The 26,979-nt window shown below is 47.9% G+C and overlaps 1 protein-coding gene across 2 annotated transcripts in view; it reads right to left on the reverse strand.

Moving 5' to 3' along the window:
* RBM5 (RNA binding motif protein 5) overlaps positions 1–26,979 on the reverse strand; it is a 327,789-nt gene that overhangs the window by 24,735 nt on the left and 276,075 nt on the right. For both annotated transcript variants that reach the window (XM_085625066.1, XM_085625065.1), the window contains exons 22-24: positions 25,165–25,239; positions 23,300–23,397; positions 22,918–23,047 (exon numbers count right to left, since the gene is read on the reverse strand). In XM_085625066.1, coding sequence (XP_085481192.1) covers positions 22,918–23,047; positions 23,300–23,397; positions 25,165–25,239 — 303 coding nt within the window. The remainder of the gene's footprint in view (positions 1–22,917; positions 23,048–23,299; positions 23,398–25,164; positions 25,240–26,979) is intronic.

Here is a 26,979-nt window from a genome sequence, read left to right on the forward strand (position 1 = left end):
GGGCCTTGTGACAAGGGAAGGCCCCTAAGGGCTGCAGCACTTACAGTGCCACCCTTAGAGGCCCTGTACCCTGACACACACACTGCCCTCGCAGGCTGAGTGTCTGGGTACAGAACAAAACAGCAAGTCGACATGGCACACATCCTTGTGTGCCATGCCCAAAACACACTGCCCTGGCATACATCAGCCACCCCTCTAGCTGGGTGCCCTATACCAGTGGTGTGGGTACAGGTGCATGAGCCCTGTGCCCCTACAGTACCCAGGTCCATTCCTGGGCACTAAGTGCAGTGCTGCCATTCAATAGTATATGGTGCTGGGAGATAGTCAACACGAACTCCACAGCACCATGATGGCTCCACTGAAAACCGAGAAGTTTGGTATCAAACTTCTCAGCACATTAAACCCGCACTGATGCCAGTGTGGGATTTAATGTACAATGCACGACAGAGGGCATCTCAGAGAGGCCCCCTGAACCTAACTTCCAATCCACATCTTGTCTGAGGGGCTGCCTAGGCTGCCACACAGCAGACATGTTGCTGGACCCCTGGGTAGAGAGCCATCCACTCCTGCAATAATGCACATCCTGGGCGAGGTGCTACGTCTCCTCCCCCAGGAGGGCAGGGGAAGCTTCAAAGGCATGCCGCCTTTGTGAGCTTCTCCAGGCCACTTGCTGTACTCTGCAACTGGCCCCTACCGGTTCTAACCCCCACTCTGGCGGGAAGACTGTCCGGAAACTGTGCCAGCCTCTGCCAACCCCACCCCTTAGGTAGGGGAGGCGAGGTGATGCACATCTCCGGGCTCTCGCCATCTTGAAGATGGGAAGCCCTGCCCAATCAGGACTAAGCTACTGCCCCCCTCCCACATTGAGTGGCAGGATAGGGGGTGTACAGGGCAGGGTCCCAGTGGTCCCTGCCCTTTACCTACCTGTAACGCCCCTAAATTTAGTGTTTAGGGCACACTGAACCTTCCTTAGATCCAGATTCCGAAACAGCAAAGAAGATCATGAGACAAGAAGACCTGCCGTGCAGCTGCTCACAAGAGGAAGACACCAACTGCTTTGGCCCCAGCCCTACCGGCCTGTCGACCCTTAAACCTGCTCCTCCTAAACCCCGCTATCTCCAGTGGCCAGCAACCTCACAAACCCCGGAGGACCTGGCTACCTTGTGACTAAGCAACGGACTCCCACGAGCAGTGATACTGCTCAAAGCAAGTAACTAACCCCTGGCATCAGCCAGAAACCGCAAACCCTGCACCCGCCAAGCCTGGCCTGTGCTGGAGTAGACAAAGACCCCGAGGATGCCCCCCCCCCCCCCCCCCCTTCAGAACCAGGGACCCCTCCAACCGCGACCAGCAGAGGGTAAGCTTACCCAACGCCAAAAGGCACCCCTGCACCCGGCGCCATGAGGCCCCCTGTGCCCAACTCCTGGGTGCCTACCTATCCTCCAACTACCCAACTTACCTCTCAAAGTGGTGATCACACCTGAAGACTCTTCGTCCCAGAGCTTGCATCCTTTGTTAGTTTTTTAGCTTCTCCATTGAGCGCCCGATGGCTCAAAAGCACCCTGCACCCAGAATCTCAACTCTGCCAGTCAAGAACTTACCCACAAGCCGATAACACTTTTCTTCCATAGGGTAACATTGGCTGGTTTCACTTGGAAATTCTTCTAAGTGTGGAGCTTCTAAACTTTTAAAATTTTCACCTAAAATCAACCGAGTGACGAAAGGAATATGCTACTTACCAGTAAGCATCTGTTCTTGGCTTGTAGAGCTGCAAATCTACACACTGTGCATAGATTGCCATCTGGTGTTCGGCCCGGATGTCTGCACTTGTTTTTGTCTCGGAAAGTCTTTGGCAGTCACGAGGTACGCGACTCCTCCTTTGGAGGATAGTGCGCATGGGCATCTGCTCCATCCTCAGATTGTTTTTCGCCAGCAGGGAAATGGAGCTTTGTAAGAAACAGGAAAGATGCCCATGTATGCTGTATCTAAGATAATACTGGAACAGATAAAGGTAGCTGGGGAGGCGGGTGCACTTGTGTAGATCTGCAGCTCTACTTGCCAAGAACAGATGCATACTGGTAAGTAGCATATTCCGTTTGAGGCATTTGAGCTGCAGGTTATACACTGTGCATAGATTGTATAGCAGTATCCCCTCCTAGCGGTGACCAGTATCTGTTGCAGTAGGTTGAAATAGCGTTGAGTACAGCCTGGCCCACACTAGCTTGTTTAGTTTGCACAATTACAACCATACTTAACGCTAACCCAATTTTTTTCCATAGGAAACCATTTACTTTTTCTGTGAAATTTCTTCTCAGTGTCGATTTTTGCTAACTACAAATATTCTTTAAAAATAGCACCAACTGTGAAAACGTAATTACTTGCATGTTTTAGATAGATGTCCCAGTGCTGAACCTAGGAGTCCAGCACTGGATTACAACAGTAACGAGAACATACTTTACCTGCAACTTGAATTTCCTTCCATTGCCTTGTTTTTGCTGAAAAAGTTTCCTAGTGCCAACTTTTAAAATACCAAAATATTGCTTAAAAATCACTACTGTAACCAAAACGCTTTTACTCAACTGTTTACAGGAAATGTCGCAGGACTGAATCCAGGATCCAGTCCTGTGGTTAAAACGTAATCCTCAAAGTAACTAATTGCATTTAATTAGAAATTCCCATTGAGCTCAATGTATTACTGTGTTTGAAATTGTGTTGCCTATTGCAACAACTGTATTGCATTCAAAAGCCTATTGCATATTGAAAGTATTTATCTAAAGCCTCCCATTCAGAGAAAGTATATATTGAAATCTATTGTTGGTGCTTAAATAAAACCATATATATTTGTATACAAAACCATTGGCCTAGAGTTCAGTTCTTGTGTGTGAGACCATTTGCTGACACTGTGTACAACAAATGCTTTACACTGTCTTCTGATTCTGCCTTACTGCTCGAACAAGCTACCACTTTACAGAGTAAGATTATATCTAACTTTAGCCTCTGCCAAACCTCTGGGGACTGTGGACTCTGCACACTATTTGGGAACAGTATATACAGAGTCACTTTCCTACACTCCCCTGTTGCATTTAAGTCTTTAGGGAGGTGGGAGGGTTGCACGTGGAATCTACAAAATTTATCAAGTTGCAAATCTAGTCCTACGAATTAGTAACCATTTTGTTTTGTACTGTGAGACAATTTACTTACTTTCAGTAATGCCTTGGCTGGTAGACATGATCTAGCTGTAGATTCCTTACCAGAGAATTTCCCAGGCGTCAGGCTGGATGCAGAAGAATTTTGCTTGAGCAATACTCATGTGCTGGTAGGTGGCAGTCTGCTCCGCATGACGTCAGAAGTGACGTCTGCGTCATTATTGGCATCACCTCCGCACGCTGATGTCCATTACTATTTATGACTTTCCATGTCAGGAGTGCAGAGCCATGAAACGCACTGACAGTGGTGTGTTTAGAACTAGGGCCCTGTGAGGGATCAGCCTTGATCCTAAAAAACTGTCCGCAGTGTGGGGAGGATGGGTAGGTCGGTAAGTAATCTGCAGCTATATCATGTCTCTTCCAGATAAGGCGTTACTGAAGATAAGCAACTTGTCAATCTGATAAAGACATCTAGCCACAGGTTCCTTTCCTTGGAATAGATCAATACCATTCCAGGAAGAGGGACTGTGGACAAGTTTAGACCAGGAAGTCCTCCAGGACTGAGCCGCCAAAAGGCAGTCTGCGGAATTGACTGTCCAGGAAATAGTGCTTGGTGAATATGTGTAGAGACTCCCACGTTGCTTCCTGACAAATGTCGAGGACTGGGACACCACATTGCAACACCGTGGTAGCAGCCTTTGCTCTGGTGGAAATCGCTCTTATGCCTTCAGGAGGCTGTTTCTTGTTCAGAACGTAGCAAATTTTGATGCAGAGGACAACCCATCGTGAGATAGTCCACCGCACCATAAGACCTTTCTTTGGTCCAATGAAGCGTTGGTCGCCCATCAGGAACTTTTGTGCAGTCAAGCTAGAAGAACTATGCTCTTTTTGGGTTCAGACTGTGGAGTTGCTCCTCTTCTTTAGAGAGGTACAGAGGAGCAAAAAAGTGGGCAAGGTGACTAACTGCCCCACGTGAACGGAGAAACTAATTTAGGAACTAAAGAAGCCCTAGTCCGAAGCACTAACTTATCTGGGAAGATGGTCTGGTAAGGAGGCCTGGCTAACAGCCTGTAATTTGCTCAACCTCCTGGCAGAAGTTACTGCAATCAAAAAGGCTGTTTCGATGGTGAGCAGCCGGAGGGGGTGGTTGTGCAGACTCTCGAACGGAGCACACGAGGAATTTGAGAACCAAATTAAAGTCCCACTGAGGCACGATTAATGGGGCAGGTGAGTAGAGGACTACAAGGCCTTTAAGAAATCTTTACACAATAGAGGATTTAAAGAAGGCAGACAGGGCTGAAAGATACCCATTAAGAATGCCAAGAGAAGGGCCATGCTGGGAAACTCAAAATAGAAAAGGACAAGCAGAAAGAATCAATAGACCTTTCTGTACAATATACGTTTTTTTTTAAATGTTGTCACCAGCAGGAATACCTTGTCTTGCTAGAGGGATGCCTGGCTGGCAAAATAACATTGCAGAATTAGGGAGGAAGGTTGAATGCCATCAACTGCTGCCGCTCGATCTCCACGCAAGAAGGCGTAGAGTTTACAGGTTCGGGTGGAGAACCCTTCCCTACTACTGCAACAGAAGAGCCTACCGAAGGGGCAGCCTGATAGGACCAATGCTCATTTGGAGAAGCTCTGGATACCAGAGTCTCCATGCTCACTCCAGAGCCACATGAATAATTTGGGCCCGTTGCTCCTTATTTTCTGGAGCATTCTGGACAGGAGTGATATTGAAGGAAAGGAGTACAGGAGGCCCGAGCTCCACTGAAGACGAAAAGCGTCACAGAGCGCCGCTTTAGAAACTCCTGCATACAAACTGCTGACATTGCATGTTCTCGGCAGAGAACAGATCTAACCAAGGCTCACCCCACTTCAGAAAGAACCTGCGCCACCTCCAGATGGAGACACCATTTGTGATCGGATAGGAATCGACGGCAGAGTTAATCTAGTGCAGGGAACCTGCCAGGTGTTGAACCACCAGGTATATGCCCTGCTGTTCCAGCCATATCCAGAGATTGAGGGCCTCTTGAAAAAGGGTCTACGACCCCACCCCGCTCTGTTTGTTGTACCACCACATGGCAGTGGTGTTGTCCGTGAACACCTGAACCAGATTGCCATTGATTTCAATGCCAAGTGAATTGCTTGGAGCTCCAGCATGTTGATGTGGAGTCTAGATTTTGCTGGAATCCATAGTGCCTTTATCTCCACTTCTCCCAAATGGTTGCCCCATCTCAGGAGCAACACATCAGTGTGAAAAAGTGGCTCTGTATACACTGTTCTCAAATAGGTACAGTGCGTACTGAGTCCACAGTCCCCAGAGGTTTGGCAGAAGCTAAAGTTAGATATAACCTTACTCTCTAAAGTGGTAGCTTGGTCGAGCAGTAAGGCAGTATGAGGACAGTGTAAAGCATTTGTTGTACACAGTGAGTCAGCAAAATGGTTTCACACACAAACTGAACTCTAGGCCAATGGTTTATAAAAAAAATATGTTTTATTTTAGAACCAACAATAGGTATTAAATGAATATGCTACTTACCAGTATGCATCTGTTCTTGGCATGTAGGGCTGCTGACATTCATATCTGTGCATAGATCGCCGCCTAGTGTTGGGTCCGGATGTTTGCACGTTGTTGTCCTGGAAGAGTCTTCGAAGTATCCTGGGATAGGTGACTCCTCCCCTGGACTACAGTGCGCATGGGCATCCTCTCCATCCTCAGATTGTTTTTCGCCATTGTGGCAGTGATGGAGTAGATACAGAAAGTGATGACCATGCTTACAGTAATTCTGAGAGCTGCAGCTGCTACAGGCGCCGGGGAGGAGGGAGGGCGATATGAATGTCAGCAGCCCTACATGCCACGAACAGATGCATACTGGTAAGTAGCATATTCAGTTCGAGGCATGTGGGCTGCTGAATTCATATCTGTGCATAGAATACATAGCAGTACCTCCTATTAGCGGCGGCTACCAGTGCCAGCTGCAGCGGTCTGAAAAAGAGTTTTGAGAACAGCCTGTCCTACAGCTGCCTGCTGTTTTGATTGCACATCTACACAATAGTGTTTGGTAAATGTGTGTGTAGTGGACCAGGTGGCTGCTCTACATATATCATGCAAAGGGATGTTTCCTAGGAAATCCATGGAGGCCCCTAACTTACGTGTTGAGTGGGCTCGTGGTGGAATCGTTAACGTGCGTTTAGCCTTTTGATAGCAAATTTGAATACATTTAACGATCCATCTGGCTATACCTGCTTTGGAGATAGTTACCTTTGTGGTGTGGGGCAAAGGCAACGAAAAGTTGTTTTGTCTTCCTAAAGATCTTAGTCCTGTCGATATAGTACATGAGGGCTCTCTTCACATCTAGTGTATGGAGTGCTCTTTCTGCGACAGTTTGTGGGTTTTGAAAGAAAACAGTCAGTTCAATAGTTTGATTCATGTGGAACTGCAATATCACCTTGGGCATGAATTTGGGGTTGGTACGTAGTACGACCCTGTTGGCGTGAACCTGTATAAATGGCTCTTGAACGGTTAGTGCCTGGAGTTCACTAACTCTTCTTAAAGAAGTGATCGCTACTAGGAAAGCTACTTTCCAGGTAAGGAATTGAATCTCGCATGAGTGTAGAGGTTCAAAGGGTGGACCCATCAGGCGTGTGAGGACCAAGTTGAGGTTCCACATTGGAGCCGGTGGGTGGCTTGGAGGAATTACTCGTTTGAGTCCTTCCAAGAATGCTTTGATGGCAGGCACTTTGAATAAAGAGAGGTGCTGCCTGTTCTGGAGATAGGCTGATATTGCGGTCAAATGGACACGTATAGAGGTGTACGCCAGATTGCATCGGTATAGGTGTAAGAGGTAACAAATTATGTTTTGGATGGATGAGTCTAGCGGGTTAATGTCATTATTATTGCAATAAATGACGAACCTTTTCCATTTGGCTGCATAGCAAGCTCTGGTAGTGGGTCTTCTAGCTTCCTTAATGATGTCCATACAGTCAGGTGGCAGGTTTAGGTAGCCAAACTCTAGGACTTCAGGAGCCAGATCGCCAGGTTCAGCTGTTGCGGATCTGGGTGCTGAATCTCTCCATGGTTCTGCGTCAAGTGCGCGGGTTTGATCCGCAGCCTTTGATGCGGCACCACGGAAAGTTCGAGAAAAGTGGTGTACCATGGCTGGCGTGCCCACGTTGGAGCAACCAGGACGAGTGTCAGGGAGTGTTGTCTGAGTTTGCGAGCCACCAGCGGTATCAACGGCGCTGGGGGAAAAGCGTACGCAAATCTGCCGGACCAGTTCATCCATATCGCATTGCCCTGCGATTGTGGATGTGGGAACCTGGCGGCAAAGCTTTGGCATTTTGCGTTTTCGCTTGTGGCGAATAGGTCTATCTCTGGATGACCCCATTGCTGGAAGTACGGTTGGAGTACTGATTGGTGTAACTCCCACTCGTGCATCTGGTGGCTGTGTCTGCTGAGCAGATCCGCCATCTGGTTGTCCTTGCCGGGGAGGTGTTCCGCCATGAGGAACATGTTCCTCTGAATGGCCCACTTCCACATGCTCTGAGCCAGATGAGACAACTGTGGAGAGTGTTCCTCCCTGCTTCTGTATGTAGTACATGGCGGTCATGTTGTCCGTCCGGATCAACACGACTTTGTTGCACAAGTGTACTTTGAATGCTTTCATTGCCAGGAAGATTGCCATCAGTTCCAGAAGGTTGATGTGCATCTTCTTTTGGTGTGTTGTCCATAGTCCCTGCACTGTGTAGTTGAGTACCTGAGCTCCCCATCCCTGGAGAGACGCGTCTGCTGTCAGTATTATTTGTGGAACAGGCTCTTGGAACGGTCGGCCCTTGCAAAGTTTTTGTGGATTCCACCAATGCAGAGTTGTATGCTCGACCGCTCACCAACACTAGGTCTTTCAACTGTCCTTGAGCCTGATTCCACTGACGTGCTAAGCACTCCTGAAGCGGGCGCATATGTAGTCTCGCGTGTGGGACTATGAGAATGCAGGAGGCCATCATGCCTATCAACTGCATGAACACTCGCGCGGGAAGGGAGTGTTGTGGTTTGAACTTGGAAATGAGCATTTGCATGCTGTTGATTCTCACTAAATTTGGCTGAGCTGTGGCCGCCAGAGTGTCTATAGTCGCACCTAGGTACTGTTGTACGTGTGCGGGTTGGAGATGGGATTTTGGGTAATTTAGTGAGAACCCCAGACTGTGAAGGAGGTGAATGGTGCGGGACATGTGGCTGGCACATTGCTGGGCTGACTTTGCTTGAACAAGCCAGTCGTCCAGGTAAGGGTAGACGTGTATGTGCTACCTCCGTAGATGTGCAGCCACAGTAGCTAGGCACTTTGTGAAAACTCTGGGTGCTGTTGTCACGCCGAAGGGAAGGACTTTGAATTGGTAGTGCTGCCCCTGAATAGTGAACCTGAGGTATTTTCTGTGTGAGGGGTGAATGGGTATGTGGAAATATGCATCTTTGAGGTCCAGTGTGGCCAGGAAGTCTCCCTGCTTGAGCAGCGGGAGGACTTGCTCTAAAGTGAGCATGTGAAAATGCTCGGAGAGAATGTAGCGGTTCAGGGGTCTCAGGTCTAGTATAGGTCTGAGTGACCCGTCCTTTTTCGGTATTAAAAAGTACAGGGAGTAAACCCTCGTACCTTGCTCGTGGACGGGTACGACCTCTATTGCGCCTTTTAGTAACATACTTAGCACTTCCTGCTGTAAGAGCGTTAAGTGCTCTGAGGACATAGGCCGGTGTTTTGGAGGTATTGTGGGTGGAGTGGAGGTTAATTCTAGGCAGTAACCGTGTTTTACAATATCTTTGACCCACCTGTCCGTGGTGATGGAGTTCCACGTGGACAGGAACCTTTGTAGCCTTCCCCCGACAGGTGTTATGTGGTCGGGAGGAAGGGAGAGGGCGTCACTGCTTGTTCTTGGGGGAGGACCTGGTGTTGCCGTATCCGCGTCCTCTGCCCTTTGTGCTTGAGCCACGATAACCACCCCGGGTGTTTTTATCGTAGGAGCTTTGTGTGTTTCCCTTGTTGTAGGTTTGCTGTGACCCCTGTCCTCTACCTGCTCCTCTATTTCCGGGGCGACGAAAGGAGCCGCTCCGAAAGGACTGCGTTTGGAGAGCCCCCATAGACTTTGCTGTGTCGGTGTCCTTTTTTATTTTCTCTAGGGTGGTGTCAACCTCTGGCCCGAATAAGTAGTCGGGGTTGACAGGTTGGTTGAGGATGTTATTTTGTACCTCAGGTTTGAATCCGGAGATTCGTAACCAGGCGTGTCGTCGCAACATGACGCTAGTGTTTATGGCTCTGGCAGCTGTATCTGCGGCATCCAGTGCACACTTAATGGATGCGTTTGTGAGGAGTTGTCCCTCCCTGATGAGGATCTCTGCACCTTCTTTGAATTGGTCAGGGAGATGTTGGAGTAATGTTTCCAATGTGTCGTAGTGTGCTCGATTGTAGCGAGCGAGGAGTGCCCGAGTATTGGCAATACGCCATATGTTAGCTGCTTGGGCCGCAACCCGTTTGCCGGAGGTCTCTAGCACCTTGGACTCTTTGTCCGGGGGAGGAGCATCACCTGTTTGCGAGTGTGCCCGTTTGCGAGCATTCGCAACTACTATGGAATCCAGAGGTAACTGGCCTCTAATGTAGGTAGGGTCCCCAGGCGCCGACCTGTATTTCTTGTCGATCCTGGGGTTTATTACTCTTGCCCTGGTGGGTTCCTTGAAGATGTCCTTTGCTGGTTTGAGGACACCCTTCAACATGGGTAGAGTTTTTATATTCCTTTCTGAGGATGCGAAAGTATCCATGAGAAAGTCGTCCGACGGTGTCAGAGTGGAGTTGCACACCATGATTGGCCGCAGCACGTTCAATGAGGGCGTTGAATGCGGCAGTGTCCTCTGTGGGAGATGTTTTTGCTCCATAGAGCTGCGGGTCCTGTGTATCCATAGGTGCACCCGAGTCTACAGGGTCATCCCAAGCCTGGTCAGGGTCCTGTTGGCCTTCAGGGTCCATCTCTCCGGGGCAGGGGACGTGGTCACCAAGGTAGGCCTCCAAAACGTCTGTTTCGGAGTGTGTGGGAGAGAAGGACTGTGGATCTTGATAAGAAGAATGGAGAGGTTCGTAAAGAACTGGTTCCGAAGCCGCTGGCAGCTTTTTCTTGAGCGGGATCCGGTAGGATTCAAAGGCTGGCTCGGAAGTTATTCTCCTCTTGTGGAGCATCATCCTGCCGGTGTCGGCGTCGATGTGTGATGGAGACGTCTTTGCCGGAGAGCGTTCGGCAGGTGTGATCGTGGTGTGGGTGACCCGTGTTCTGATTTGGAACAGTTTTGGGGCCGTGGATGGCGGCAGGCCAAAAGTGATGTTGGCTGGTGCCGAAGAGGCTGTTGGAGCTGTTATTGGCTCGGAGCCCGACGTGTCCTGGAGGACTGCTTTGTGTTTGATGCGTTGTGCAGCAACTGGCCGCACCTGGAGCGCCATCGATTCTTTTGCGCCGACCGGTTCTGTAGAGGCGGGCGTCGACTTCTTCGGCGCCAGTGGGTCATCGAGTCGAGGAGCGGCAGTGGCCGTCGTTGACGAGTGTGCCTTTGGTGGTGCTGTCGAAGCGGTGTGAGACGCAGCAGGCAGTTTGACCTTTGGGGTCGGAGCCGATTGTTTCGGTGCCGGGAGCAGAGTAGGTTTGGTGGCACCGAAGGTCTTTTTCCGTGTGTCGGCGCCGACGTCGGCCGCTGCAAGCTCGGCACCGAAGTCTCGTTTGGTGCGGTCGGTGCCGACTGGTTTTGCTGGCGTCGAAGGTGTGGTGGGCCTCGATCCGACCAGCATCACTTTTGGTTTCGGTTTCTGGTGAACCAATACAGCTTTCGGTTTCGAAGAAGGGAAACCAGTTGTTTTGGGTAGTAATGGCTGCCGCTGAATGTCCGAGGCCGGGCCAGAGGGCGGGGCCGAAGAACTGCGGGATAGGTCTTGGGTAAGGCCCTAAGGCGATCCCTCGACCGGAGCCACATATTGGCGCACTGGGATATCCTCAGTCTGTACGGGTAGGCCTTGCTCGTCACCGGAGCTACTCTCTTCGGCCCCTAAGGCCTCATTGTAGTCTCCTACCTCGGTGTCGACTTCATCTCTGTGAAAGAGTTGTTCTTCGACGTCCTCCGATCCGGAGTTGTGTTCGGAAGCGGGGCTGGAGGGTAGGTTCTCCACGTCTTCGCCATCTTCGTCCTCGGCGCTGAAGATGTTGGTCGGGGCCGGTGCCGCTTGCTGCGCTTAGAGTCTCGCTGCTCGTCGATTCCGGAGAGTCTTCTTGGATCTGAATCGGGCACAGGCCATACATGTAGACTCGTCGTGGTCCGGTGAAAGGCATTTGTTGCACACCGGGTGGACGTCGACATGGGGATATTTCGCATTGCATACAGGACACCGCTTGAATGGTGTCCTCGATTCCATCGTCGATGACGGGTCGATGGTCGGGTAAGATGCGAAAAAGTTGGTTCTGGAAGTTAGTAAACGAACAAAGATACTATCGATACCGATCGGGAACAGTACCGACGCGAACTAAAGGCCTTTAGGCCTGGAAAAGTTTTTCCTAACTTGAGTCAAGATGAGCACATCCGAACCCAATGGCGGAAAAAACCAATCTGAGGATGGAGATGATGCCCATGCGCACTGTAGTCCAGGGGAGGAGTCACCTATCCCAGGATACTTCGAAGACTCTTCCAGGACAACAACGTGCAAACATCCGGACCCAACACTAGGCGGCGATCTATGCACAGATAAGAATTCAGCAGCCCACATGCCTCAAACATATACTTTCTTAGAATGAGATGCTTTTGGTAAATACTTTTGCAATATGCAATTGGCTTTTGTAGAAAGTTACAAGTTGTTGTAATAGGCAACACAATAATGCATTGAGTTCAATGGAAGTTTTAAGTTATTTGCAATAGATTACTTTCAGGATTACTTTTGAGATTCCAGGACTGGATCCTAGATTTAGTCCTGGGGCAGTACTTCGAAACCAGTGATAAACGGCGACTTAGTTACGGTTATGATTTTTAGGCAATATTTTGCCATTTTAAAAGTTGACACTTAGAAGAAATTTCATAGAAAACAGTCAATGATTCCCTATGGAAGAAAATTCAAGTTGCAGGTATGGTATGTTCGTTACTTTTGTAATCCAGAACTGGGTACCTAGACTCAGTACTGGGACCTCTATGTAAAGCAGGTAAGTAATTACATTTTCACAGTTTGTACGTGTGAGACTTCGGGGCGCTCAATTGGTTTCAATGGGAAAGCTCCGGTTTGGAAAAAGACTGCAAGCTCGGGGACGAAGATTCTTCAGGTGCCACCACCACTTCGAGAGGTAAGTTGGGTAGTTGGAGGATAGGTAGGTACCCAGGAGTTGGGCAAAGTGGGCCGTGGGCGCCGGGTGCAGGGGTGCCTTTTGGTGTTGGGAAATCTTACCCTCCTGTTGATCGCGGTTGGGGGGTACCTGGTTCTGAGGCTGCAGGCGTGCGGAGCGTCGAGGGAAGTCCTTGGGTGCCGGACTCTGGGTCAGTCGCCGTGGGGGTCATCCTCGTGGTCTTTGTTCACTCCGGCACAGGCAGGCTTGGCGGGTGCAGTGTGCAGGGTTCGCGGTTCTGGGCTGATGCCAGGGATTAGATGCGGAGTTTGAGCAGGGCCTCTACTCATGGGAGTCCCAGGTGCTTAGAGCCAAAAGGTAGCCAGGTCCTCCGGGGTTTGTGATGTTGCTGGCCACAAGAGGTGCCGTGTTGTAGCGGGAGCAGGTTTGAGGGTCGACAGGGCTGGGGCCAAAGCAGTTGGGGTCTTCCTCTTCTTAGCAGCTGCACAGCAGGTCTTCTTGCTCTTCTTTGTAGTTTGGAATCTGGAGAAGGAAGGTTCAGGGTGCCCCTAAATACTAGATTTAGGGGTGTTACAGGTAGGTGAAGGGCAGGGACCAGTGGGTCCCTGTCCTGGGGTGGGTACACCCCCTATCCTGCCTCTCTCCTGTGGGAGGGGGGCAGTAGCCTAGTCCTGATAGGGTAGGGCTTCCCATCTTCAAGATGGCGAGAGCCCGGAGATATGCTTCACCTCGCCTCCCCCACCCGAGGGGTGGGGTTGGCAGGCTGGCACATCCCCTGTCCTTATTTGGGGTTTCCGGCCAAGCTTCCCGCCAGAGTGGGGGGTTGCAGTGGCCTGGGGAAGCTCAGAGGCGGCATGCCTTTGAAGCTTTCCCCTGCCCAATCTGGGGGAGGAGATTTAGCACCTCACCCAGGATGCGCATTGTTGCAGGCCCAGGAGAGCAGGGGCTCTCCTACCCAGGGTCCAGCAAAATGTCTGCTGTGTGGCAGCCTCAGAACAGACGTGGATTGTAGGTTAGGTTTTAGGGGGCATCTCTAAGAAACCCTCTGGGGTGCTCAGTACATTAAATCCCACACTGGCATCAATGTAGGTTTAATGTGCTGAGAAGTTTGATACCAAACTTCAGTCTTTAGTGTTGCCATTATGGTGCTGTGGAGTTTGTGTTTGACGAGCTCTCAGTACCATGTACTCTTAAATGGCAGCACTGCACTACAGGGCCCAGGAATGGACCTGGGTACTGTAGGGGCACAGGGCTCCTGCGCCCACACCATTGGCATAGGGCACCCAGCTAAAGGGGTGGCTGATGTATGCCATGGCAGTGTAGGTGGTGGGCATGGCACAGGGATGTGTGCCATGTCGACTGTTTTGTCTTGCACCCAGACACCCAGCCTGCAAGGGCAGTGTGTGTGTGTAAGGGTACAGGGCCTCTAATGATGGCACAATGAGTAGTGCAGCCCTTAGAGGCCTTCCCTGGGTACCTAGGGTACCATTTAACAGGGGCTGACATGTGGTCAGGGTTTGCCAATATGGGTTTTGTGTTTTTAGGGAAGGAACATAGGCCCTGGGCACCCGATTGGCAGGAGTCCAGGGTACACTCAGTCAAAGTACATTCAGCAAAAAAGTGGGGGCATACCATGCAAGAAAGATGGCACTCTCACTATCTGCCAGTACTGTGCGATATGGTTGGGGAAGGGAGAGGGGTCTGCCTCGGACCCAATAGTGGTTGGTCAACCACCACTTCAGGTTCTGTGCTATTCTCCGAGATCTGGACCATGTCTGGGAGATTTCCCTGATGCTGCACCCACTGGAACTTCAGGTCCCACCTAGAGCCCTACTTCTCTGGTGCTGGTCCAATTGATGTTAGTGCATTGCTACTTTTCCTGGCTGCTGCCACGATTATGGAATTAGAATGCACATTTCACTTGTTGTATTGAGGGTCTTGTGTGGAGTGTTTATATTTCTTCTCCACTCTGGAGTTCATGCCCTTCCTGTAGCTGGTTCCCCTGAAGGATTCCTTGCCCTGTTCCAGGATGCTTGTTAACATAGGTAGGTGCATATTTGCCCTCTGATTGCGGGAGTGTTTCAAGGAGGAAACACGAGACGCCCTCCTGCTCTAGTAGGACCCCTATGTGTATTCCCTGCCTTGATTCCATCGTATATGGACAGAATGTCTGGTAGTGTATGCCTCGAGGGATGGTTGACAACATCCTTTGCGAATTTGGTATCGAGATCCTGCTACATGTAGAGTTGGCCTTGACCCTCGATTGCAGTCAATTTGTCTTCAAACTCCTCCTGCTCCCCTTCGACTCCAGTGTCAAGGGTGTCTCAATGTCTAATTGATTGGCCCTCATCGCTCTCTTCGCTGAGGGATTTGGTGAAATGTAAAATCCCTGTAAGAAGTCGCACTACTTTCTTTGTAGGACTGCCACCATTTCAGCTTCAAGACGACATTTCTTTTGCTCGACCTCTAGAGCTCTAGGTTTATGTTCGGCCCTCAAAGTAGTCTTCCTTTTCAGTCAGCAGTTCAGCTCCATGACCTTCACCCCTTCTTGTGTGCCTGGTGGATTAGATGGTTGGCTAGAAGGCTTGCCTCCATTGGTGTCCTTTGGTCAGGGTCGCTGTTTATGGTGAACTTTGGCCGTTGTGTGTTTTGACATCGCCACAGAGGTGGCCTTCGAGAACTTTAATCCATGTCTTTCGGTGTCCTCATTACCTTGCCTCCTCTTTTCCTCACTCCCCACCCCACAGAGGAGACTGACAAGTGTGCTCAACATCACCTACTCCACCAGAGGGGTGGATTACAAAGGTGGCAAGCCATTCAAGTTCCACTCTCTAAGCACTAGCCCACGGGGGGGGCAGGATGTGCATTGTTTTTGGTCCAAGAGAACAGGGGCTCTCTACCCAGGGGTCCAGAAACATGTCTGGTGGTGGTTGAGGTGGTAGGTTTTCAGGGGGCACCTAGGAGGTTCCCCCGGGGTACATACTACAATAAATCTCACTGCTATCAGTGTGGATTTATTGAAAGTAGCCATCATGGTGCTGTGGAACACGAGTTGTCGAGTTTCCAGGCAATGTATTCTCTGGGGCTTCACTGGAACTTACAATATAAAGTAAGGGACCCCACAATTGTACGGGCACATCTGCTTTTGCAGATATGCTCTGATCTGTGGTATAGTGCACCTGCCTTAGGGCTGTGAGGCCTGCTAGAGGGGTGACTTACCAATGCCTTCAGGCAGTGCGGAGTCAACTGTTTTCTCCCTCACTGGGTGCAAGGGCAGCGGCATGGTCCCAGGGGACCCTCTTCAGCTCCCAGGCCCTAGGTACTCAGGGTCACAGTAAAAGTAACAAGGGAACCCGATAAAGGTAGCTAAGGACCACGGGTGAATTCGTATTTTTGTTAATAGTCCCTAGCGTAATCTTGGTTAGGAAAACTAATTCTACATAGACTTCAATGAGACCTATGTGATTTCCTCCTGTGTCCAGCCGGACAGAGGAGCATTTATTCTTGAGTTTCACAAAATTATAAGTTAGAATAGTGAAGACTGATGAAACAAGGGCACAGTCCTGTACCGAGTTTTCAACAGAGAGGGAAGGGGAAGATCAAAAAGTTAGATAAAGTAGAAAGTAATAACAGGCAAAAAGGCTTTGGAGCGATCATGGGGGCTTACAATACAGTAATCAACTTAAGTAAGCTCTTAGCCAACAGCATCCACAATACATTTACACAATGGATACAATGTGGAACTGTTATAGAAAGACTTTCTATAACAGTTCCACATTGTATGTTTAGCTTTTTGATAGCAAATTTGAATACATTTAACGATCCATCTGGCTATCCCTGCTTTGGAAATGGCGTTACCCTTGTGTTGTGGAGAAAAGGCAACGAAAAGTTGTTTTGTTTTCCTAAAGTCCTTAGTTCTGTCTATATAGTACATGAGGGCCCTCTTTACATCTAGTGTATGGAGCATTCTTTCTGCGACATTTTGTGGACTTTGAAAGAAAACGGGCAGTTCAATAGTTTGATTCATGTGGAACTGCGATATCACTTTAGGCATGAATTTGGGGTTGGTACGTAGTACAACTGTTTGCGTGAACCTGTATGAATGGCTCTTGAATGGTTAGTGCCTGGAGCTCACCAACTCTTCTTAACGAAGTGATTGCCACTAAGAAAGCTACTTTCCAGGCGAGGAATTGAATCTCACAGGAATGGAGAGGTTCAAAGGGTGGACCCATTAATCTGGTGAGGACCACATTGAGGTTCCACACCGGTGCTGGTGGGTGTCTTGGGGGAATTACTCGTTTAAGTCCCTCCAAGAAGGCTTTGATGGCAGGCACTCTGAATAAAGAAAGGTGCTGCCTGTTTTGAAGATAGGCTGCTATCGCGGTTAAATGGATACGTATTGAGAGTTGTATGCCAGATTGCATCGGTATAAGTGTAAGAGGTAACAGATGATGTTTTGAATGGATGCGTCCAGCGGGTTAATGTCATTGTTGTTGCAGTAAATGACAAACCTCTTCCATTTAGCCGCATAGCAAGCTCTGGTAGTGGGTCTTCTGGCCTCCTTGATGATATCCATACATTCAGGTGGCAGGTTTAGGTAGCCAAACTAAGACTTCAGGAGCCAGATTGCCAGGTTCAGCTGTTGCGGATCTGGATGCTGAATTTCGCCATGGTTCTGCGTTAAAAGTGGGGGTGTGATCCGCAGCCTTTGATGCGGCACCACGGAAAGTTCTAGAAAGGTGGTGTACCATGGTTGCCGCGCCCATGGGGGAGCAACTAGGATGAGTGTCAGTGAGTGTTGTCGCAGTTTGCGTACCACTAGCGGTATCAATGGCGCTGGGGGGAAAGCGTACGCAAATCTGCCGGACCAGTTCATCCATATCGCATTGCCCTGTGACTGTGGATGTGGGAACCTGGCGGCAAAGCTTTGGCATTTTGCGTTTGTTTGTGGCGAATAGGTCTATCTCTGGATGACCCCACTGTTGGAAGTACGGTTGGAGTACTGACGGATGTAGCTCCCACTCGTGCATCTGGTGGCTGTGTCTGCTGAGCAGATCCGCCATCTGGTTGTCCTTGCCGGGGAGGTGTTCCGCCATGAGGAATATGTTCCTCTGAATGGCTCACTTCCACATGCTCTGAGCCAGATGAGACAACTGTGGAGTGTGTGTTCCTCCCTGCTTCTGTATGTAGTACATGGCAGTCATGTTGTCCGTCCGGATCAACACGACTTTGTTGCACAAGTGTACTTTGAATGCCTTCATGGCTAGGAAGATTGCCATCAGTTCTAGAACGTTGATGTGCATCTTCTTTTGCTGTGTCGTCCATAGTCCCTGCACTGTGTAAGTGAGTACATGAGCTCCCCAACCCTGGAGAGAGGAGTCCGCTGTCAGTATTATTTGTGGAACAGGCTCGTGGAACGGTCGGCCCTTGCAAAGGTTTTGTGGATTCCACCAATGCAGAGAGTTGTATGCCCCACCGCTCACCAACACTAGGTCTTTTAATTGTCCGTGAGCCTGATTCCATTGACGTGCCAAGCACTCCTGAAGCGGGCGCATATGTAGTCTCACGTGCAGGACTATGAAAATGCAGGAGGCCATCATGCCTATTAACTGCATGAACACTCGCGCAGGAAGGGAGTGTTGAGGTTTGAACTTTGAGATCAGCAGTTGCATGCTGTTGATCCTCACTAAATTTGGCTGAGCTGTGGCTGCCAAAGCGTCTATGGTCGCGCCCAGGTGCTGCCGTACGTGGGCGGGTTGAAGATGTGATTTTGGGTAATTTAGTGAGAATCCCAGACTGTGGAGGTGAATGGTGAGGGACATGTGGCTGGGACATTGCTGGGCTGACTTTGCCTGAACAAGCCAGTCGTCCAGGTAAGGGAAGACGTGAATGTGCTGTCTCCGTAGATGTGCAGCCACTGTTGCTAGGCACTTGGTAAAGACCCTGGGTGCTGTTACTCCGAAGGGGAGAACTTTGAACTGATAGTGATGCCCCTGAATAGTGAACCTGAGATATTTCCTGTGTGAAGGGTGTATGGGTATGTGGAAATACGCATCTTTTAAGTCCAGTGTGGCTAGGAAGTCTCCCTGACTGAGGAGCGGTAGCACCTGCTGTAGGGTGAGCATATGGAAATGCTCTGAGAGAATGTATTGGTCGAGGGGTCTCAGGTCTAGTATAGGTCTGAGCGAACCGTCCCTTTTTGGGATTAAGAAGTACAGAGAGTACACCCCTGTCCCTTGTTGGTTGACGGGCAAGACCTCTATTGCACCTTTTTGCAGCATACTTAGCACTTCCTGCTGCAATATTGCCAAGTGCTCTACGGACATAGGACGGTGTTTTGGCGGTATGTTGGGTGGAGTGGACATTAATTTGAGACAGTAACCGTGCTGGATAATGTCCCTGACCCACCTGTCTGTGGTGATGGTTTTCCAGACTGACAGGAACTGTTGTCTCCCCCCCGACAGGTGTTACGTGGTCGGGGGGCAGGGAGAGGGCGTCACTGTTTGTTTTTGGGGGAGGACCTGGTGTTGCCGTACCCACGTCCTCTGCCTTTGGTGCTGGATCCACGATATCCACCTCTGGTGGTTTTATCGGTTACTTTGTGTGCCCCCTTTATTGTACTGCTGCTGAGACCCCTGACCTCTAGCTGCTCCTCTATTCCCGGGGCGACGAAAGGAGCCACTACGAAACTGCTGCGTTTGGAGAGCCCCCATTGATTTTGCAGTGTCAGTGTCTTTCTTAATTTTTTCGAGGGTAGTGTCGACTTCAGGGCCAAATAAATAGTCCGGGTTGACCGGTTGATTTAAGAGATTGCTCTGAATCTCAGGCTTGAAGCCTGAGATTCTCAACCATGCGTGCCTCCTCAACATGACGCTTGTGTTGATTGCCCTGGCCGCTATGTCGGCTGCATCCAGTGCGCATTTGATGGATGCATTGGCAAGGAGTTGTCCCTCTCTGATAAGGAGCTCCGCTGCCTCTTTATATTCATCTGGCAAATGTTGTAGCAGTGATTCTAGTGTGTCGTAGTGGGACCTATCATAACGGGCCAGGAGTGCCTGTGTGTTGGCGATGCGCCAGATGTTTGCCGCTTGCGCTGCAATCCGTTTGCCTGATGTCCCCAGCACTTTGGACTCCTTGTCTGGGGGAGGAGCATCACCCGTTGTTTGTGAGTGGGCTATTTTGCGAGCATTAGCAACAACCATGGAGTCTAAAGGTAACTGACCCCTAATGTACATAGAGTCTCCGGGTGCAGGCTTGTATTTCTTTTTGATTCTGGGGTTCAGCACCCGTGCCCTGGTTGTTTCTTTAAAAATGTCTTTTGCAGGTTTTAGAACTCCTTTTAACATTGGCAGAGTTTTGACAGTGAGAGGAGGCGAAAGTGTCCACTAAGAAGTCTTCTTCTACAGTGTCAGAATGGAGCTCCACTCCATGATTGGCAGCAGCCCGTTCTATGAGGGCATTAAAGGCAGCAGTGTCCTCTGTGGGAGATGTCTATGTTATAAAGCTGCGTGTCAGGAGTATCTGGTGCGGTACCCTGGTCGGTGGGGTCATCCCATGCCTGATCTGGGTCTTGCAAGTGATCATCAGGATCGATATCCCCAGAGTAGGTGGTGGTATCCCCTACATAGTCCTCTCCTGCGTCTGTCTCTGAATGCGTAGGAGAAAAGGACGGTGGATCCTGATGGAAGGGTTGTAAGTGTTCATGAAGCACTGGTTCTGAGCCTGCCGGCACTTTGTGTTTGAGAGGAATTTTGTAAGAGTCCAATCCCCTCTCTGGCGTGATTTTCCGCTTGCGGAGCATCAACCTACCAGTGTCGGCGTCGATAAAGTGTGCCCGTGAAGGCTCGATATCGGTTTGTCCAGTGGATGGGGACTGTGTTTGGCGGACACGTGTCCGAATCTCGAACATTTTTGGCGCCGTGGGTGGCGGCAATCCAAACTTGATGTTCGCCGGCGCCGAGGGGGATTTTGCGCTCTTGTGCGTTTCAGGGCCCGACGTAGAGTGGAGGGTTGCCCGGTCCCTGATGCGTTGCAACGATTCTGAGACCTGTTGCACGGTGAACGCAGATGGCGCCTTGGAACCGATCGGCACCTTAGAGGTAGGTGTCGAAGCGGCATCCGACTTTTTTGCAGTCTTTGGGTCGTCGATCCGAAGGGAGGTATCGACGTTCGTCGGAGTCGATGACTTGGCAGGCGCCGCCGTCTTCGACGTCGATGCAGACTGGTTTGGCCACCCTGACTTTGGTGGTTTGGGCCGTAAGCTTCGGTGCCAGAGGCCGAGGTGCTGTGTGGGGGCCCGAGGGCCTTCTTCGGCTCGGCGCCCCGATCCACTGCGGTGAGCTCGGCACCGAAATCTCTTTTGGCGCGGTCAGAGCCGATGACCTTTGTCGGCGTCGAAGGAGTGGAGGGTTTCGAGGCCTTCGAGCCGATCGCAACCATTTTCACTTTCGGTTTCGATGGAACCGGTGTGATGGACGGTTTCGCTGAAGGGAAGCCAGTCGTCTTCGATAGTAATGGCTCCTGTGAAATGTTCAAGGCCGGGCCTGGAGGCGGGGCCGAAGAACCGTGAGATTGGTCTTGGGTAAGGCCCGTAGGCGATCCCTCGACCTGAGCCTTATGACGACTAAGTGTTTCGGCCTCCGTATCGACGGGTTGGCCTAGCTCTTCGCTGGAGCTATCTTCCTCGGCCCCAAGGGCCTCATCGTAGTCTCCTACCTCTTCGACGACTTCTTCTCCCTGAAAGATCACCACATCGTCGTCTTCCGATCAGGAGTCGTGTTTGGAAGCGGGGCTGGAGTCTACGTCTTCCACGCTCTCGGCGTCTTCGTCCTCGGTGCTAAAGATGTTGGTCGGGGCAGGCGCCGATTGCTGCGCCTCCAATCTCGCTGCCCGTCGATTCCGGAGAGTCTTCTTCGATCGGAACCGGGCGCAGGCCATACATTGACTCATCGTGATCCGGTGAGAGACATTTGTTGCATACCGGGTGGACGTCGATGTGTGGGTTATTTCGCGTGGCATAAAGGACATCTCTTGAAGGGAGTCCTCGATTCCATCGTCGATCGAAGTTCGGACCAAGCGGATCCGAAAAGCTTGAAGAAGGTGCTAAAGCACTAAAGAAACTAGTCGATACCGAACGGGAACAGTACAGACGATAACTAAAGGCCTTTTGGCCTTAAACTAAATTTTCCTAACTTGAGCTAAGATAAGCACATCCGAACCCAATGGCGGAAAAAAACTAAGGATGGAGAGGATGCCCATGCGCACTGTAGTCCAGGGGAGGAGCCACCCATCTCGTGATACTTCGAAGACTCTTCCAGGACAACAATGTGCAATCATCCGGACCCAACACTAGGTGGCGATCTATGCACAGATATGAATTCAGCAGCCCACATGCCTCGAACATATCAGACTTCAGCAAATTTAGATCAAACCTTCTCTAATGTTTATCAGTAGCACTTCCAAGTTGATATAAAGTACCAGATGAGATCATGGAAATTAGCTGTCTAATTAAGTCTGGATACCACAGACTGTTGGAGCACAACTGACTGGGAATCTCAGAATTAAGAAATATGGCTGGCTTTTTTTTTTTTTTAAAGAATTTCAGAACCCCCAAATGAGGTGTTAAACGTTACCAGTAATTTTGATGGGAGTCCTTATTTTGCTTTTCATTGACTTGCAAAGAGGAGCTTCATGGAGTTTCAATATTTTTGATTTTGCAATAATTTGTAATTTATTTTGACAATATTTATTGATTACCTACTTTTAACTGTTGTGCTATATTGTATATCATTTTAATATTTTCTTTAAACTGGATGTAGACATTCTAAATTCTGCATTACTTACTGCATTGCTTGTTTTGCACTCAACATAGATGCATTCTAATGTATGCCTCAAGCTAGCAAAAGTGAGCAAGGATCTTAAAGCCTGTCCATCCCTGTGGACTAAACTTTGTCATTGTTCAACAATCCAGTGGCTCAAATGAAGTACATAATAGTCACTGGTAAGTGAAGGAAGTGGTTATGGAAGGAATGCTGGTAATACATGAGGAACAGAAGTAGCCCATCGAAAATGAATACAGTTTGCACACGCGGAGCAAAATTGGATCCAGTCTCAAAAAGGCAATAAATGAAAGGTATGGAATCGGGTGCACGTGGAACAAGATAGGCTTCACTGCGCCCGAGGTTTCTACCAACTCCCATTAAGCATATCAAAAAGTAAGCTGCATGGCCAACTGTGGTTCAGGAAGAAAATTGACTGACTGGAAAGGTTACCAAAGTGAAACTAGTAGTATATTAAAAAAAAGTCTAGCATACTCATTTCACGTTTATATCCATTAGTTCTTAAATATGTATCGCTAAAGAACCAATAAACTTGTTAATAACATTACAAATGGATGAACTGAGGTAATGGATTAACAGATTACCTGTATGGGAGCTGTGATACCCTGGGCTTTCTTACCCAGGCCTAACCCTTCCTTCCAACCCATAGCCTGCAACATTTTGTTACCAATATTGCTTGTGTCAAGGCCGTCTTTTGTTGGCTGCTCATAATTCCTGCATGAAAGAACATATTAGCTGAATTAATTATCTGCCCTAAAATGATGTGCCTTATACACAATAGTAAAAAGGTAAAAATAAGTGTTTAAAGCATGACTTTATATTCCCAAGAAATGCAAGAACTTTAGAGAATGAAGGTGAAAATCTAAATACTGTGTTAACTTTATTCTATTTTAAGCTGAGCAATAGTTAAATATTTAAAAAATGTAATTCCCTGCAAATAGGTCTTGGAAAATGACAAATACATACACTGTGCTGTTATCAAAATGCTTTTTGCGTTTTGGTTCAGGTGGTTCTGGGATGCCATACTTTTCCCTTCGTTCAGCAGCACGATCCCGATATTTCATCTACAAAACAAAGCATGCATTAATTGCAGTACAAGGGTACTTAACATCAAAGTAAAATAATGCAGTTTGGTATCACAGTGGTTCTCACATGTGCATTAGCTTAGGAGTCCAGCACACCAGTATAAGGAATCTGGAAGGTTCTTATAATGGAAAATGAAAAAATAAGTAAGAAAACTCACACGAGTTTTCTGTACATAAAATGAATTAATGCATCACTTATATCCTTTAGTGAGTGGGCTAGGACACTCCATATTGTGGCACCCAGCCAGTGGATTATAAACCTTATTTAATTGTAGACTGTCAGAGGATAAACTAATGCAAGTTAATCCCAATGGCAGCACATCTCTGTACAGCTGCAACTGACATTTTCACATCTGGGAACCTCAACCAGAGAATGTTACCATTCAATATACATAGCAGGCCTCGAAAAATTTACATGCCCACTCGCATATGTGAGTAAAATGTTATCAGGTCTAGCTATTTAACACCTACTACTCCCATCTGGCAAGTAAATCTAGGCTGGAAAGGAACAGGAGTTCTGTTGATTTATAAAGTGAATGAGCAACAAAGATGTCATTAAATTTCATTTTTAACTTGACACATTTGCTGTCTGTTCAAGGAAAGGTCAAATGTCAGTTTGCCTTTTAACTAACTGCTGCTTGGAAAAGGAAGTTTATTTTTCCCTCTTACTAGAGTTAGATTTTTGTGAAGTGAGCTGTCTGAGGATGTCAGTTAATTTTCTTTAACAAACAACATTTAAGTAAATGGCTTGTAAATTAATAGTAAAAATATTTCAAAATATTTCAGGAATTACAAAAACAATTTTTTTGTAAATAAGTGATGCAAACCAAGCTAAAATCGGAGTAAACCAAACACTTTACTTGGTGATGGGCAAATAACATTTGCAGAAACTATTTCCAAACATTGTTTGTACACTATATAGTTTTATCAGTAAAACTTGCATGTCCTTGGGAATGTTTGTGGTCATTTCAATGTAAAATCTGCCGAATACAAGTGACAGTGTGATACCACTTCATGTTTTAGTTATGTATTTATTCAAAGTGATAGTTTTTAAACATGATTTGAGAAACATTCCAGGGGTCATGTGGATCCTGTATGTGGCTAGATTTGTATTATACATGGAAGGAAAATGTAGTCCATTTAAGCAAACAAAATAGTGTTTTGTACAGCAGACATGCTGAACTCACAGATTTGAAAGTGCTCTCATATGCGATAATGAAGAAAATGGAAGCTTAATGTATGTACCTATGATCACATCATTTGTAACCAGTTCATGGGTCAAGTGCATTATAAATAGGTCTCGTAAATTATTTAAGTCACTAGATCTGCAGGTCTAGTAACATTATGATTTTGAGGCCTGCATAGATAGGACAACACATGAACCTTCACTTTTAGAAACTCTCCTGCATGACAAGTGGAGAAGGTTTCTTATGAATTTTGAGTACCACTGCACTATGGATGTGGTGTTACAGCGAGAAACAGCAGTGCCCACATTAATTCCTGCAGATGTTCGTAATCACCATTCATGGACACTATTTTGTAACAGTCATCCCTTAAATAGAATATACACTTTTCATAAATTAAGAACTTCACAAGCCATAGCGCTATCACTAAATCCTACCATAACCCAGAACACTGGACCACAGCGTCCCATAAAGTTAATACTTTGCCCCCCTACAACTCAAAAAGCCAGTGGAGGCCATACATCAACCTCATCGAAATAAGAGGAAGACAAATTATACACACCTCCCTTTCTCTTTGCTCCAACGACGCCATATCTTGTTCAGAGAACTTTGATGTTCTAAGCAGTTCAAGGTTTTGCTGTCATAAATAAATAACTATTAGGATATTGCAAAAATGATCATATGCACAAACTGAATTATCCCTATTAATCTGCCTTCACAACACGAGTACCATCTGTCAAGAGAAAGGATTCTAACTCAGCATATGCACTTCAGAACATGGAGCAGAGTATGCTTATAAAAACATTAGATCCTGCAATCTGGGATTAAACACGTCAGAATATAAGCGTTACAAAATTCACATGAACATGCAATCTGCATTTAAAAGGCAGTCTCTAATTTTCTTATTAAAGGCAAGTTGTCATGACAAGTCACCTATGATTCATTAGTTGGGCAGCTGCATAATTTATTAGAGCGGAGTTCTGATGCTACAATAACTCCTGAAACAGCCAGGTGTGAAGGGGAAAAGCACTTTACTGTGCTGTTTGAACGAGGCAAACGAAAACTGGCATTTCCTTATGAATTGTTTTTCTAAAATGAAAAACAATTTGTAGAAGGAGTAGGTTACTTACCCTGTAACCATCTATTCTTAGCGTATAGTGCTGCAGACCCAAGTTATGCATACTTCTGCCATCTAGTGTTGGGCCTGGACTTTGCAAGTAGTTTCTCCTCTAGAAGGTTTTATGATCGGCGTGGTTCTTCCTCCCCCACGAGGTATTGCACGTTTTACTGCTTCTTCGTTTAAAAAAAAAAAAAATTCTCCCGCCATATTTGAATTGAGGATATAGTCTGCTAAACTAGCATTTGCTGTTAAACATGCTTTAGTTGTGTGTATTCTTCTCACCATCCAATACCTGCCGGGGATGGTGCATGTGAATCTGCAGCACTACATTCAACGGGTTAAGTTACTTAACTAATCCTAGTCCTCATCCAGAATAATTCTCAAAGTCATAAACACGGAATATTCCCACCCATGCCCGGATCACTATATCGATATGCTGCCTATGGAAAAGGCTACTAATGCCCTATGTACATTGCATTTTCCTTTAATAAATGCAATACAAGACTAATATTTCTGTAAATCAAAAAATAGCATACAGAGTACAGCCTTTATTGAGGAGATAACATCCGAGGAAAATCATGGCATTGATAGCCAATAGCCTGCATTAAAATCGTAAATTAAAATTGGCACCGTGCCTTTAAGGCCTCCAGGATCGCTGTATCCAATCGTGCTTCAAGGGGGGGGTGGTGACCGGTCCATACTTTATTACGGGGATTTGAACAGAAACATCAGAATCTGTATGAACAGCTGTGTATTATATTCATCCTGGGAGGAAGGCGGGTTGCTTATGATGATTCCCCTGGAAAAGCACTAGGATCTGGGGGAGGTGCGTCCCCAGTTTACGAGTTAGCTTATTTCCTTGCATTGGCTACTAAAGAGTCTGTGGTTAACTGTCCTCTAATGTAGAAGGTCAGATGGTGCTGCCTTAGATTGTTGTCAACCCTTGGTGTGATTATTCGTGACTTTAGGGGTCTTTAAAGATATCATAGTCACGTAGCACTCTTAAGCATTGGTAAATATTGGGACACTCGAGTAGTAGTGAGGGTGTCAAAGAGGAAGTCATCCTCTATAGGGTCTTTATGTAAAGGTTTTTGGTGTTAAGCTGAAGCACTGGCTATTAGATATTTACAGGCTTAAGCATCATCTGGCGGGGATGGCCACGTGGCAATAAGGTCTGGGTATGTATCCCCTTGTGGCTCTATGTCATAGGTCCCCACTAAGTGTGTCCTCTGGTATATCATTATTATCTAATATGGG

This window comes from Triturus cristatus, chromosome 9, assembly GCF_964204655.1.
Source record: "Triturus cristatus chromosome 9, aTriCri1.1, whole genome shotgun sequence".
Lineage (NCBI taxonomy): Eukaryota > Metazoa > Chordata > Amphibia > Caudata > Salamandridae > Triturus > Triturus cristatus.